General features: G+C 34.9%; 1 protein-coding gene across 4 annotated transcripts in view; it reads right to left on the bottom strand.

Moving 5' to 3' along the window:
• Window positions 1–16,314, bottom strand: part of STK3 (serine/threonine kinase 3) — a 290,389-nt gene that overhangs the window by 104,572 nt on the left and 169,503 nt on the right. For all 4 annotated transcript variants that reach the window (XM_087447596.1, XM_004431201.3, XM_087447594.1 and 1 more), the window contains one exon: window positions 8,819–8,944. In XM_087447596.1, the coding sequence (XP_087303722.1) occupies window positions 8,819–8,944 (126 nt within the window). The remainder of the gene's footprint in view (window positions 1–8,818; window positions 8,945–16,314) is intronic.

Genomic DNA, 16,314 nt, shown 5'->3' with positions numbered 1-16,314 from the left:
GATATTGACATAACCCATAAATTCTCTGAAAATTAAACTCACTCAGAATGGGAAAAGCAGGATCCACAATGAGTTCAAGTATTAACAGTGAATATCGAATACAAATACCTCTTATAATACAGCAACTCAATATGGTGAATTTCACAGCTCTAGAATTTTGAAATTGGAGAAAGAATTTGATCTACATTATTTCAAAATTTAGCTTTATGAAATTTTTCAACAGTCCAGGGCCAAACTGGCTCTGTGTCTTATTAGCCCAGTCACTGCCTAAGGACAAATCCAGGGTTGAGACTAAAGATAGCTACCATAAAGGCTGTCAAAAAATACAGGTCATCAGGGACAAAAATAAATACAGAAGTAAAACTTGGCAATGAAGATCTCCCACCATGCTGAAAAGACCATTCATCTTTGAAATAATCAAAAAGAAGGGGAAAAAATGGGGAAAAATCTCAATGAAAACAACTAGGATATCAAAATATCTATCCAAAACCTTCTGCTATATCCTAAAAGGTAGCCAGTCCACAGTACCATAACTAGCAGGTGTTGGCAAAGTTAATCCCCCAAAGTGGAGCAAATTCCAAAAAACGAATCACCAACTTGCATGGGCCAAATGTAACCAAGATGAGTTATGAATGAAAATAAGGAGAGGTTACAAAGCAACAAAGCAACAACGTTGACTTCACAGATATAGATGTTAAGACAAGCACAGAATCAATCAGATAATGGCTCATTATTCTACAACTGTTCTCACATGGTGTGGGCTGAGCGTCCAAGGCTGTACCTTTATTCTGCCATCTAAAGAAAATTATTTCATAAAAGACACAGTGGTTCAGAAAAAGAGAACTATCCATTTACTTCTATTCTTATCAACTACTAATTTGGTATGACTTGCCTTAAATTGCCCTGATTTCTTGTAACATTACCTTCTAGAAGTTTTCCCTTCCCTTCTTGGGTCACTTTGATTTACAAATTGTCCAAAATAAGCCAGAATGGAACAGACTATAATTTTTCTTTGAATTGTGCTAATTTATGACTATTCAAGGACTTTATAATTATTATAACATATAAAGTGTTTTATAAATTTATAAAGATATACTAGATATCATCATATTAAAAACACTATATTTAAAATTATTTCAGAACACTCAAGAAATGACAAATGACAGGAGTTTCCATTAAAATGGAGGACTGAACACATAGGTTTATGCCTAACTCTCCCTCAAAACTCTTCCAAAATTATAATAAAGGCACAGAAAAGGATAAACTCATGAAGACAAACAGCATGGGAGAGGGGACAACAGCAAACAGATGTCGTCAAAAGACCTGGAAGCTAGAAAAAAAAAATTTGGAAGCTAGAAAGCAAATAAATATATAAGTAGTAACTAACTCAGCAGACCAAAGAAACCCAAAACTCGAGTTTCAAGGAGAGAAGTCACAAGAAGCAAGTAAATTTAGGCACTAGAGCAGGGGCTACTAACATCTTTTACAGTAAGGTTCACAAGTCTACTCTTACACATAAGAGTTTCCAGTAGGCTATTATAGTACTTCTCTCAAATATAATCACTAGACCTTTGAAGAAAGCCCATAAAGTGAAAAGTCAGTGATCAAAACAAAGACAAAGGAAACAGAAACAAGGCAGGGAGCAAAAGAAAACTCAAAGTGACAGTGGTAATATAATAATAATGAGGAAGAAGAGGAGATCTTGGAAGTTAAATATCTGATTGGAAAAAAACAGAAGGGTTAGAAGATAAACTTGAGGAGACCTCCAAGAAAGAACAAAAAGAGGAACAGAAAAGATCATTGAAAGATAAATCTAAGAAGTCCAACAACCAAATAAAAGGAGTTCCAGAGAGAAAGAGAGAGAGAAAATTATCAAGAAATAGCAAAAATAAAATTACACAGAACTTAAGGATATTTCCAAATTGAAAGGGCCAAAAGACACTCCACAATAAATGGAAAAAGATCTACACTAAGGCACATCATCAAGAAACTTTTAAATAACAAGCAGAAGCAAAGATCTAAAAAACTTTCATAAAACATTCAAAGGATTAGGGATCAGATTGTCACCTGTCATCTCATTACCATTACTATTGAGTTAGGCAATAGAGCAAGGCCTTCAAAATTTTAAGGAAACATCATTTCCAATCTAGAATTTTATGCCCAAATTTTTACACTCAATCAATCAACGGTAAAGGTAGAATAAAGAAATGGTGAGATATACAAGGTCTGAAAAAGCTGTTAATGCCTCGAAGTTACTGGGAGATATGGTCCATCAAAACAAGAAAGTAAACAAGAAAGGATTCAGGAAACAGAGGATCCATTACAGAAGAGAGGAAAAGGAAATTCTCAGGTTGATGTTGAAGGGAAGTCTTAGGATGATAGCTGCTCAAGACTCTAGAAAGAAATCAGTTCAAATTAGAGGAGGATAGAGGGCTAGAGAAAGAATGAGTCAAGAAAAAATGATGACACAAATAAATGATCTATGTTTGAACATACAAAGAGGAGTTTACAGCTCCTGCAGAGTGTGGGAATACAGCATTTGAGAACAAATTAGTGGTAGGTATATACAATAATCAACAACAACAACAAAGTAACAAAAAATGAGACAATTATTAGTTGCAGAAATCACAAAAAGAAAGAACATGTAATCATAATATATTATGATATTCCTCTGTGAATAGTATTTACATAGTCATAACTAAGTAAACACTGAGCAGAGATTTTTTTAGAATTGCGATTTAATTATATGGGGAAAATGAAAAATAACAAGTAATCAATTCTTTTAAAGAATTTCAATTTGTGATGAATAATTTTATCTCAAATATAAATGTTCCTTACTAAACCTAATTTACTTTTTGAGAAGTAAAAGAATAAAAATAAATAAAAGAAATTTTCATTACTGGTTTTCTTCAAATATATTTTTTACAAGCTTAAAGCAGATTTATAAAAATCTCTACCAATTCTTCCAAATACATTTGGGCATTTAAAAATTTGTTTTAAAATATTTAAAAAAGAACTGTAAATATATATAGTTGGAGTCTGACCAGTGACATTACTTTGGTGGCCCTTAGAGTAGAAAAACCAGCAGCAGCAACTACCACTAAAGAAATCAAAAACTAAAACAAAAAGAAACAAGCCTGACCAAAATGTTATAATTAATAGCAGTAGTGGTGGTACAAGTAGTCGCATTCATTAAAATGAAAGCTAAACTTTACTGAGCATACGACATGCAATACTCTGTTCAAAGTGCTTAGATATTTTTTAAAAATTATATCCCCATAACAACTATATAAAGTATGGTCTATACCTATCCCCTTTTTACACAGGTGAAATTGAAGCAAAGAGGTTAAGTAACTTGCCGAATGACATGGAGTTATTTGGGAACAGAATCAAGACTCAAGTCTTAAGCCTTTCCTGCTCTTAGACAAATTCTCCCCCTTATACACCAACTAGGTACACTGGAGGCTTCTGGACTGACTTGGGCTGATTTTGTTGCTGTTCTATTCTTTACCTAGTTCAAAAGGTTCTCAAGAGGTAGACTGATTTGAAGTTTCCTTATTAAACAGGGGCAGGGGGGAAGGAGGAAGGTTCTGAGAAATGCTCACCTGGAGGCTGTAACACCATCTGTAGGGGAGTGAATTTTTCAAAGCACCCTGGTGTTTCTCCCCACACCCATGCTGAAAATTACTGCTTCAGTGAATCGTTTAGAGGGGATATGCCATCCCTCAGACATTAAGGACCACAGCCTGACAAGCTTAGAGTGTGGAACATAAACAAACATATACACACACATAGACAAGGAGAACGGATTCGTGGTTACCAGAGGGGAAGGAGGTGGGGGCTGGGCAAAAGGGGCAAAGGGGCACGGATGGTGACAGATGGAAACTAGACTGTTGGTGGTGAACACGATGCAGTCTACACAGAAGCCGAAATATAAGGATGTACACCTGAAATTTACACAATGTTATAAACCAATGTGACCTCAATAAAGTAATGTAAATAAATAAATAATCTGCCAAAAATACAAAAAAAAGAACCAGAAAGTCCTCATTTCTTTTCCAAAGACAAGCTTAGAGTGTGGAACATAAACAAACATATATACACACATAGACAAGGAGAACGGATTCGTGGTTACCAGAGGGGAAGGAGGTGGGGGCTGGGCAAAAGGGGCAAAGGGGCACGGATGGTGACAGATGGAAACTAGACTGTTGGTGGTGAACACGATGCAGTCTACACAGAAGCCGAAATATAAGGATGTACACCTGAAATTTACACAATGTTATAAACCAATGTGACCTCAATAAAATAATGTAAATAAATAAATAGTCTGCCAAAAATACAAAAAAAAGAACCAGAAAGTCCTCATTTCTTTTCCAAAGATATAAGTTCTAAGACATAGTCTAAGGCTGATTAATAGACAAAGCCTTTTTCGAGTCATTACTAAATTAATATGAAATAAACGACACCTTTCTTTAGATGAAAGTAAAAATAAAGGGCCTGATACATGCATAAAAGTGAAAAGGGCTCATGAAAGCCTAACATCAAGGTATTTCTTCTAGCTCAACATTTCACTTAATATAAAATTCTCCTACATCCATTCAACTCCTTGCATTTTACTTAAGTTAATATTGTGATCCACATGGGAAATGCCTGAGATCCAGTGACAAAACAACTCTTGTAGGGCCGGCCCTGTGGCTTAGCGGTTAAGCGCGCACGCTCTGCTCCTGGCGGCCCGGGTTCGGATCCCGGGCACGCACCGATGCACCGCTTCTCCGGCCATGCTGAGGCCGCGTCCCACATACATCAACTAGAAGGATGTGCAGCTATGACATACAACTATCTACTGGGGCTTTGGGGGGAAAATAAATAAATAAAATCTTAAAAAAAAAAAAAAAAACAACTCTTGTAAACTGCTTATCAATCTTTTAATCTACTTTAAAAATGACCGCTTGTCAATAGTGCATTCTGTGCCTTATCTTATAAATTCAATTTATTATTACCATCCATTGTGGTTTTAAATAATCATCCAATGTACAATGTGTGGAGTGTTTGCCTTGTTATTTTATTTAAAAACAGCAGGCACTAACTCTTTTATTGTATAAATATTTAAACACTCATTCAAGTGCCTGTATATTATTTCAATAACTCATAAAAACTAACTGAAAACTAGTCTTTTAAAAATCATTAATTAATTATAGTTTAAGAACTATATGGCCATGTATACTGTTTGTTGTACAATTAATAAATTACCAAACACATGCTTACATCTTAAATGCTACAGATAAATTAGCAGTATCTGAACAAGTACAAGAAAAATTCCTATATACCTGCAATTTATATAAACAACCTATATCAAACTTTGTGTTGACTTGGTCAGAAATGAATGCAAATTTTGTGAAAATATTTGACTTTTATGAAAAATAGAGTATCATTTTAATGATATAATTAAAGAGACATGTAGCTCTATGAGAATTTAGCTGTTTTATTTTAAAACCGTATGTAATCCCATTTTAAGCCAATTTGCAAGACGACCCCAAAGGAATGAAGACTATAAAGACAAACTCTCTATGTAAGATTTTGAGCCTTCAACGTGTATAAATGCTTGAGAGAACATGAATATTGATTTAAAAATTTGCTAAAAATGAGTGGCAATGTAGTAATATACTTTTACTGTAGGAGGACTTCAGATCCGAATTCTGTAAATCCTGCTGTTCATGTATGTGTGTGTGTGTGTATTTATTTATTTTATATTCAGGACAACAACTGACAAAATGATCTCAAGATGGAAGCTACTGCCTTAGAACATAATCTAAAGCAATGCATGTGAATATTGCTCAAAGTGTGACTCTGCCAAGACTTTTTTTCCTTATAATTTCAATTAAAAACAACGAAAAAGAACTTAACAGTTTTACCCAGAAACACTAGCTTGGTTTCAGAGAATAAATGCTTATTTGAAAAAAAAGAAATCATAAAAACTGGATGTGATTTTTAAATTTGTCCACAACATTTTGACAGTCCTTCTCTCAAAAGGTGGAACCTAATTCCCCTCACTTTGAACGTGGACAGGACTAAGTAACATATTTAAAACAAGAGAATGGCTTTGGAACAGGGTAGTGGGCAGAAGCCAGGAGCACTCGGAAGAGAATGTTATTAACAGCCTGAAGAGCCACTGAAAAAACTGTTAGAAGCCTGATGGCCATTAAGGGGGTTGCAGGAAGGTAAGGTACATGTTGGGAAGCTGGAAGAAAGGATATATTCTTATGTAGTGGCATAAAATTTAGAACACTGTTGTCTGCAGTAACCAGAAAGGTAACAGGTAAGTAAAAAATTTACCTAACGAACTGGGTAGCCTAGCTAAAGAGATTTCCAGGCAGAGAATTTAAGATGCTGCCTAGTTTCTTCTTGCTGGTTGTAACAAAAAGCAAAAAGAGAGAGAAAAGCTTAAGAAAGGACAATTAAACAAAAAAGGAACCAGGCCTTGATGATTTTGTAAATCTCCAGCCTCTACAGACAACAAACAATTATGAAAATGCTTCCAAGCAAACATCAATTCCAAGGGATATTCAGGAAAGCTTGGTCTAAAAATCAAGCTGCAGAGGTGACTGTAAAATCCCTTCTTTAGACTTCAGAAAGAGCAAAGGCAAATAACAGGGCCTTTAAGCAGCTTAAGGGCATTGTCCTGAAGTGTCTCAGCAGGAGCCCAAGGTAGAAAAGCAATTATCTCAACAAAATTTCTGGATATAGCCTATTCTAATGAAGTCAATAGGATTTATATGAGATCCACAAAGTTTTTTGGCAGAACCACCACCAGCACGGTCTGAGTAGGATAGAGACAGCACAAAACGAAGAGGACTTGCGACCCCCAAAGTTCTACAGGTAGGAAGCAGGCTGAGAAAAAGATTTAGCTCAAAACATAAGGTATCTTCCAGGAAAAAGGATGACTGACTCAGAGGGCATAAGCAAGAACTCAGAGGGCACAGCAAAAAGTCATGGAGAATTATCTCAGGGCAGGAACAGAACTGAGCTAATCAAGGAATTTTTAACACTTTCTTTGCTAGATTCCAAAATTGCCATGGACTCACAACTACTGTGCCTCTTCTCTTCCCTCCTTCTGAATAGAACTGTTTATAGTGATAACTATAAAAGCTTAAAAGTAAAAAATCTAGTTTTATTCTTGGTTCCTCACCAGCTTTGTGAACTTTGGTAAATCACTTCTCTCCTAACCTAATTTCACTCAACTGCAAAATGGAATAATAATATATACATGACCAATCTTACTTTTTTAAAGATAAAAGGAAACAATATATGGTAAAAGTGCTTTGAAACTCCAAAAAAAAACCCCCACAAAAAATTAACATTTACAAATGTTAATTGGAGAGAAATCAAAAACTAACTGTATCTATCATCACACAGGAACCCAGGGTGGGAACTATAAAACCCTTTACATCACCTTTACATCATCCCATATCACTTATTTATCTTTGCAGAATTAATACACAATCACAAAGTTATGAAAAAAACACTGGTATGGCGATGCTATTTAAAATTCTAAACAGTGAATTCAGTGGTAAAACATTTTATATCTAGGGGCCGGCCCCGTGGCATAGCGATTAAGCGCGTGCTCTCCGCTGCTGGCGGCCCGGGTTCGGATCCCAGGCATGGACCGACGCACCACTTGTCAAGCCATGATGTGGCGGCGTCCCACATAAAGTGGAGGAAGATCGGCATGAATGTTAGCTCAGGGCCAGTATTTCTCAGCAAAAGGAGGAGGATTGGCATGGATGTTAGCTCAGGGCTGATCTTCCTCACACACACACAAAAAAATTTTATATCCAGAATATAAACTTAAAGCATCTGTCTCACCAGGCAGTCCATAGTCACTGCCAAATGAATAACCGATGTAGCCAAATATCTAAAGAAAATGATTATAAGTCAGCTTGGCAAAAATGCACACTTGTCCTTGTCCTGGGCTACCATATAACACAAGGTTTAATAATTAGTGAAAAGGGTAAAAGAATTTCAAAAGAAATCCCAAGTAGATAACCAGTCTCTGAAATTAAAACTGAATTTGAATCAGCAGAATAACACTATTTGTATTAAAAAACTGTAAGATATAAAAAAAAAAAACTTGTATGGGAAAATATAGATGATGATATCAAAGACATTTTCAATCAGTAAAAAATAAGATAGTATCTGTGTTTTCATATTTTATGAATACCACGAGGTATTCATCTCTATATTTTTAACCAGAAAAAAAATTTATAATTTGAAACAAGGAAAAAATAATTAGTGAAGAACAAAAGCATTAGACATTATAGAATGTGATACATAGATACAATTATTTTATTTTGTTATTAAAGTGCACTGATGTAGCAATATAAAGTAAATGAAATAAAGTGGTTTAATATGTTAAGTCCTTATATGTCCCTCCTGCTTTCTCTAGTAACCCATCTTCTACTGTGGTACTCTTTATCCACAGCACAGTTGATGACCAGTTAAAAGAAAGTTCCAGAAGATATGACACAAAATTGACCAAATTCAAGACAACATTTATTCAACAAACACAGAATTAGTGTCAACTAGACACTAGATACTGAACAAGCCTACTCTATCAACCTTACATTCGTACGTAATCACTAATTAAGACATCACTAAAGGATAGCAAACATTTAATGCAAACAAAATATATTCTGAGATTTAATGAACAAACATACCTCACTTGTACAATAAAACAGTAAGGGCTATTGATATAGAAAAAACCAAAACTATACAAAAATAACAGAAGAAAAAAATCAACTTTTTGAGGGTAATTACGAACCGAATTTTCTTCTTCCTCTTCCAATTCTCGCTGCTGTTCTTCATGTCTCTTAGCTTTGATCTCCATAGCTTCTGTGATCAGGTCTCTTAAAATTGATACAGGTTTTGCATTCTTGATAAAAGGATGCTAGAAAAGTAAAATTCAATGGTACAAATTCAAAACATTTCTCTGAATTATATCTAAAAAATGTTACAATAACACATAAATGCAAACCAAGATCAAAAGCTTCAATAATTGTTCTTTCATCCAGAATTAAATGTATAGGTTAAGAAAAGAGAATATTTCAGCTGCTTTAGAAATAAAGATTTTGCTTTTAGGTTTACTTGTTTTTAAAAAACCTTTAAAGCACACATGCAAAAATGCAATCCTGATAATAAAATTACATTACCCTTAAAGATATAATTGTCCAAAGGAAGTGTAGATTAGGTAGTAAAAAAAAAAAAGTTTAAAAATAAACAGATCGGTGATTACATTATATATAAAAATAAAATTATTCTGGTATTAGTTACGGATTTTAATTAATCTTAACAAACTGACAGCCAGAATCAATGGTCAAAAGGAGGGCAACTATTTTGTTACCTCTTTTACGCATTTTCTATTTTATTATGTCTTGAATAATGTACAGTAATCATTTCCAATGGAGAAATAAAAAACAGCGATAGAAGAAAAATATTTTCCAGAAAATAAATATTGCTTCATTTCTATACTATATATAAAACAACTTTTCAATTCTTTTTTTATACCATCCTGATCTAGCTAAAATATCTAAGTTTGCTATAATTCTGACAAACAGAAGTGAAACACCAGGATAGACGTGGCTTATAATGACTTTTTTTATTGAGGGGGGTTGTGTGAGAGAAAGTAGAGGGAAAGGTTATAGGAATAATTTGGGATAAATAACCTTATTTTGAGAAAGCAATATAGCTTCAAAATGTAATTTTCATAATTATATCTCAGTAGATAGAATCAGTGAAAAGCCATCTGAGTTACTTAATACAGATCAATAGAACACAAAAATATTCTTAAAGACAAAAAATTTTAGTGCTAAAGAAGAAATTACCGACATTTGGAAGAGGTTTTAAAATAGTGAAGATATCATTTGAGAAAACTATGAGTAAGAATTTTACCAGATTACAGAAATATTAGATCTCTGGCAAAGAACCAATAAATTCTTTTATAACAGTTATAGACTAATCACTAGATAAATTAAGTTCTATTAACACAGCTGTGGAGGAGACTCCTAGTCATCCACCAAAACAGAGTCATGGCTAGACCTGTGGCTGCCCAGCTAGATCCTACATTTCTCAGCCTCTCTTTCAGCTGGTTCTGACTGTGACTAGGTTCTCACCAATGGAATGTGAGTGCCAGTGCTGTGTTCCACTTCCTGATCTGGGCCTTAAAGCATTGAGTGTGCACTCTTCCATGATTTTTCTCTCTCTACTAAGCAGGGAAACAGACCAAGATAGTGCCCTAGAGGATGGTGGAGCAACAAGAAGAAAGAAATCCCAGTCTTACTCCGAAAAATTTTGAGAAACACTGGTGGAAAGGTCACAAAAAATAATAATAATTGAAGATATGTTCTTTGCCCTTAAGGAATTTATTATGTAGACTAAAGAATAAAAGACAGACAAAAAAATTACAATGCGACATACAAGTTACATTCACGATGGGTTAGCATAGTCTATATGATTAAGAGATGTAAAGGTAGAAAGATGAGGTAATCTCAGATGCTTCATATAGAAGAAATGGACCATTTTAGGGAGGATGAAAAGAATGAACAAACACACCAAGACAGGCGATGTATGTTAGAACAAAGTAGGAAGATCTGACTAGCCAAAACAGAAATACTATTTAAAGAAATGGTGTTCTGTGACTTTAGATATAGGCAGTCTAGAAGGATTAATGCCGAGGATGAGATGCCTGAACTGTCTGAGAGCCTTTTAATTACACAAACAAGAGAATAAGTGTAAGGAAAAGAATGTCTTTGATAGCATTATCTTGCAGTAGAGTTTAGAAATGAAATAGAGTGGGGAGAAACTATAACAACATAGGTGTGAATTATTAAGACCCTGGGCTAAAAAATTAGCTGCCACAATCAAGAGGAAAAAAGTGAATCTGATGGAAGAACTCTTAAGAAGGATTTAGTGACTATTTATTAATAGAAGTGAAAGAAGACCAACACTGCAAAAACTGGGAACCAGTAGAATGGAATCCCCTTAAAAGGGCTTTGAAATCTCAAATTGTAATATACCTTATCTTCTCAGGGAAAACTATGAGCCAATCCTCTAAGCCACAGTTTTATCGTAAAGAACTGCCAAAGTAGATATATGGTTCATCTAGTCTGGTGCAAATTTACTTTTGTGCAGTTCATTGTGAACTGACTACATAGAGTTTTGCTACCATTAGTCTACAGAGCTTAACGATCTTAATCTCAAAATAGCAATAAGTCTGATTTCATTTGTACTCATGTTTTCTCTACATAACTGCTACAGACATGATTTTGACCAACAAAGAGGAACTGGCCAATAAAGTTAAAAGGGTACTCGAAGAACACGGTCATGTTATTTGAGCTTTCCTGACAGTCAGAAGAGAAGTTTTATCAGATACATTGGCAAATTTTTAAAGAATATTTTTAAAGGCTTTTTTAAAGCAGCAGGCAGTAAAATTTAAAAATGCAAAGCAACATAAAAAAGAACAGAACTACAACAAGAAAAACCAGAGAAAATAAGTTGGCAAAAATAAAACAGGACAATTGTGATTAAAATGTTATTAGCATATACCAAAGTAAATAAAAGGACTTAATTTCCATTTATTAAATAGTATTTTAGTTAAATACTAAAACACACTTAGTTCATAAGATAAATTCAACTACACTCCTTCTACATGAGGTATACTTAAACAAAATAAATCCAACTCATGTTTCTATAAGAGGCATCCTGCAAAGAATTTGGGTAAAAGTCAAAGATAGGCAATGAAATATTAGTCAAACATAAAATGATATCAAGAATAACATGATCAGGGGCTGGCCCGGTGGCATAGTGGTTTAAGTTAGTACACTCCACTTTGGCGGTCTGGGGTTCACAGGTTCAGATCCTGGGTGCAGATCTACGTACTGCTTATCAAGCCATGCTGAGGTGGCATCCCATACACACAGTAGAGGAAGACTGGCACAGATGTTAGCTCAGGGACAATCTTCCTCAAGCAAAAAGAGGAAGATTGGCAATAGATGTTAGCTCAGGGCCAATCTTCCTCATCAAAAAAAAAAAAAAAAAGAATAACATGATCAAAAGAAGTGGAATTGAAGGCAAAAAATAATAAATGAAGAAAGAGTCATTTAATATTAAGGGACATAATACAAAGAAAGGTATAGTTATAAACTTGATATATTAATATAGCATTATGACACATAACAAAAATTATAGAGACATAAGAAGTTGATCTAAATAAATAGGACATGAGATTTTAATATTCCTTTTTCAGTCATTGAGAAATAAAATAGGTAAAAAATAAAGATAAAAATGATTTGAATAATATAATCAGATTGTGTTAACAGAAAAATCAATAAACACCTTTTTGTTAAATGCCAAGAGAAGCATGTGGTACCAGCATATGAATGGAAAGAATGACGAAACAGAGTATAGTGCTCAAAAATAGAACATACTATACAAAATAAACTGGCATATTATGAAGACAGCATTTCCAATCAATGAGGAAAATATAACAAATCAAAAGTGGCACTGAGATAACGGCCTATCTTTGGCGGGGGTAGGGGCGGAATTAAACTAGATCTTCACCACAGAAACACCAAAATAAATTCCAGATAGATTAAGGAGTTAAAAAAATGGAAATATAAAAGAACCAGAGGGTAATATAGGAGAATGTATATTCAATCCAATGCCATAAAACAAAAGAAAAAAAAAATGAATGAACTAAAAAGTATATTTGTAACATTTATGTCAGACAAGAGGGTGATTATATGAAGAGTTTTTAAAAGAATATCAGTAAGAAAAAGATAAACACACCAAATTCTAAAAGGCACTATCGTTTCACTCTTGCTAAATGTATCTAAAGTAAAACCTAAACTAAAAGAAGGCGAGAAATCTTAAACTATCTGAACTAATGAAAAGACAGAAAATAGGGGCCGGCCCAGTGGCGCAAATGGTTAAGTGCACGTGCTCTGCTGCGGCGGCCCAGGGTTCGCGAGTTCGGATCCCGGGCACACACCAACACACTGCTTGTTGAGCCATGCTGTGGTGGCGTCCCATATAAAGTAGAGGAAGATGGGCACAGATGTTAGCTTCCTCAGAAAAAAAGAGGAGGACTGGCATCAGATGTTAGCTCAGGGCTTATCTTCCTTACAAAAAGAAGAAAAAAAAAAAGACAGAAAATACCCCAAATCAACTTATCACATTCTTGATCAAGTATTTTAAAAATTTAGGCTGCCTGAAAATTTATTCTTTTAAAATCTGAAATATTTCCTCTTAAATTTTGTTCACGTTCTGAATTATCAATTTCTGAACTGACAGAGTTCAAGTTAATGATTTATTCAAAAAAGCTTCAGAGAAAACAAGCGTTTAAAGTAAACCAAAGAAAAAACTTCTGCTTCTGGACAGATTGAGTAGCCATACTTTTCCCTATATCTCTCCATTAAAGTACAGCTAAAACCCTGGACATTACATATAAAACAAACACAGGAAGACTCTGAAAGGTAGAGAAAAGGTGGCAGACTGGCTAGGGACTGTCGGACTTGAGAAAGGACATAGCTGTGAGTTCCATGGGTTTTCTTTTTACCTCATTTATCCCAGACTGGCTACTGGAGATGTCAGCAACCTAGAAACACCAACGGACACAAACTAAAAAAAGCCCCTGCAAAAGCTGCTCTCTTGAGCCAAAGGATCAGGAAAGGGATAGTTAGGCAAGACAAAACTTTTAGACAACAACCATTCTACTCCAGCCAAACACCACAGAGAAAACACTGGCCTCACTCTGACCAGCAAAGGCTGAGTGGGGAACCTAGATTTCTACCCTCCAAAGGTTGTTCAGTCTATGGAGGTGGTGTCAGAGAGACCAAGTGTTGAGCTAGGGCGTTCATCTCCACCAGGCAGTATAAAAAGTGCTCCCCCACCCCAAGTGGAGAATGTCAGTGGAGACCATGTGGGAGCTTGGACTTATACCCCTACCAGGTTATAATAAAGAATCCTCATCCCTCCCTACTAGAGTGGGATTACAGGAGGTCTAATGGAAAGTCAGAACTTTAATCACCACCCAGTTATAACGAGGCCCTGCAGTGCCAGTAGAGGCCACTGGGGGAGCCTGAACTCTCACTCTTTTCCAGTAATAATAAGGAACCCCTCCCCTACCTACATGTCAAAGGAGACCAAGTGGGGGACTAGGACTTCTACTGCTATCTGGCAGAAGTGAGACGGCGCCCTTCTCCCCCAGTGAAGCAGTATCAGAGAACACCTATTATAAGAGAAAATTTAAATAAGATACAGAGCCTCATAACGTAATACCCCAAATGTCCAGGTTTCAAATGAAAATCACTCACCATACTGAGAAGCAGGAAAATCTCCTTAAATGGGAAAAGACAATCAACAGACACAACATCAAGATGACATGGATGTCAGAATTACCTGATAAATATTAAAGCAGTCATCATAAAAGTGTTTCAATGAGCAATTACAAACATGCTTGTAAACAAATGAAAAATTAGGAAGTCTCAGCAAAGAACTAGAAAATATAAAAAAGAAACAAATGAAAATTTTAGAACTGAAAAATACAATAACAAAAATAAAAAACTCAATGCTCAATAGCAGAATGAGGACAGATGGATGAATCAGTGAATTGGAATACAGAACAATAGAAATTAGACAACATGAACAACAAGAGAGAAACTAGACTGGAATAAAAATGAATAGAACCTCAGGGACCTGTGGGACTAAATCATAAGATGTAACACTTGTGTCATGGAGTCTGAGAAAGAGGGTACGGCTAAAAAAGTGTTTGAAAAAATAATGGCAGAAACCATCTCAATGGTTTCTCAAATTGGCAATGATTTGCCAATGATTCAAGAAGCTGAACAAACCCCAAACAGTATAAACCCAAAGAAATCCATACCAAGACACATCATAATTAAACTTCTTAAAATTAAGACAAAGAAAAATCTTGAAAAGAGCAAGGGGTAAAACATTTCAGATGACAGATTTATCATAAGAAGCCATGGATATCAGAAGAAAGTGGCACAACATTTTCAAGTGCTGAAGGAAAAGATCTGTTAACCAAGAATTCTATACCCAGTGAAAATATCCTTCAGGAATGAAGAGAAAAGAAGATATTTTCAGATGAAGGAAAATTAAGAATTTGTTGCTACAGAGCTACCCCAAAAGAATGGCTAAAGGAAGTCCTCTAAAAAGAAAGGAAGTTAAAAAAAAAAAAAAAAGGAACTTTGGAACATTAAGAGAAAGAACAATCAAAAGAGTAAAAACGGGGTAAATACAATAGATTTCCCTTATTCTCTTGAGTTTTCTCAGTTGTTTAAAGGTTAAAGCAAATATTGTAACACTGTTTGATATTGATCTCATTGTATGAAGAGGAAGTGTTTAAGACAATTATATTTTAAATGGGCAGGACAATAAGGTAGATAAAGTTCCTATCCCTCACTTGATCTGGTAAAATGAAGAATAAGTCATATGACATAGGAGTTCACAGAGTAACCCATGACATCACCACCTGTTCCAGCCAAGTCCAGGAGTCAGTTGAAATAATGGCAGATCTCAGTCAACCTAACATTCTCGTAGGAGGCCAGCCTGGGCAGGAGTTGATTTTCAGGTTCTAGGCTGCCCACCAGCAGGTATAAGGATCATCTTCAGATCAGGAACTCTAGTGTCACTAGGCTGAACTTGAATCTTGTACTTTGATATCTCTGAGGTTTCAATTTCCTCATTGTTTAAAAGCTACTACTAAGAGTTCAACTCAACAATCTCAATGGATCCTTTCAGTCTATGATTCTTTTAAACTTACACAATTATCTATCTTGTGTCATAGACAATAAACCACTATAAAAAATTCAGCATGAATTTCTTTTTAAAAACTGTTTATTTATCAGAGTCTAGAAATCAACATGGTATAATTTGTACATGCAGGCTATAGACATGTATCCACTAAATCTTGGTAAAAAGATTGTCCTCTGAGAGTTGAAATATAATTTAACTCATAATATGTATGACATATGTAAAACTCCTTTAAGAGAGAGAATGGCTTCTAGGTGTCCAGCAAAATAAGACTCTGATGAGTCTAATGAGACTCTAATGAGACTAAAGATAATTATCCTATCTAAAAATTTTTTTAAATCAGAGGTTTGTTACGTTAAATAAACACATAATGAATTCAATACACATGTATTAAACACTCGATACCAAGAGTGCAAAAGTAGTCCTCTCCCAAAAGGTATAGCCCCTGACCTTGAATTAGGACAAAGACACAGAAACAAATTATTT

This window comes from Ceratotherium simum, chromosome 23 (genome assembly GCF_057802395.1).
Source record: "Ceratotherium simum simum isolate JZ-2026a chromosome 23, ASM5780239v1, whole genome shotgun sequence".
Lineage (NCBI taxonomy): Eukaryota > Metazoa > Chordata > Mammalia > Perissodactyla > Rhinocerotidae > Ceratotherium > Ceratotherium simum.
The sequence above is the reverse complement of the archived record's forward strand: the minus strand, read 5'-3'. Positions and strand labels throughout refer to the sequence as shown.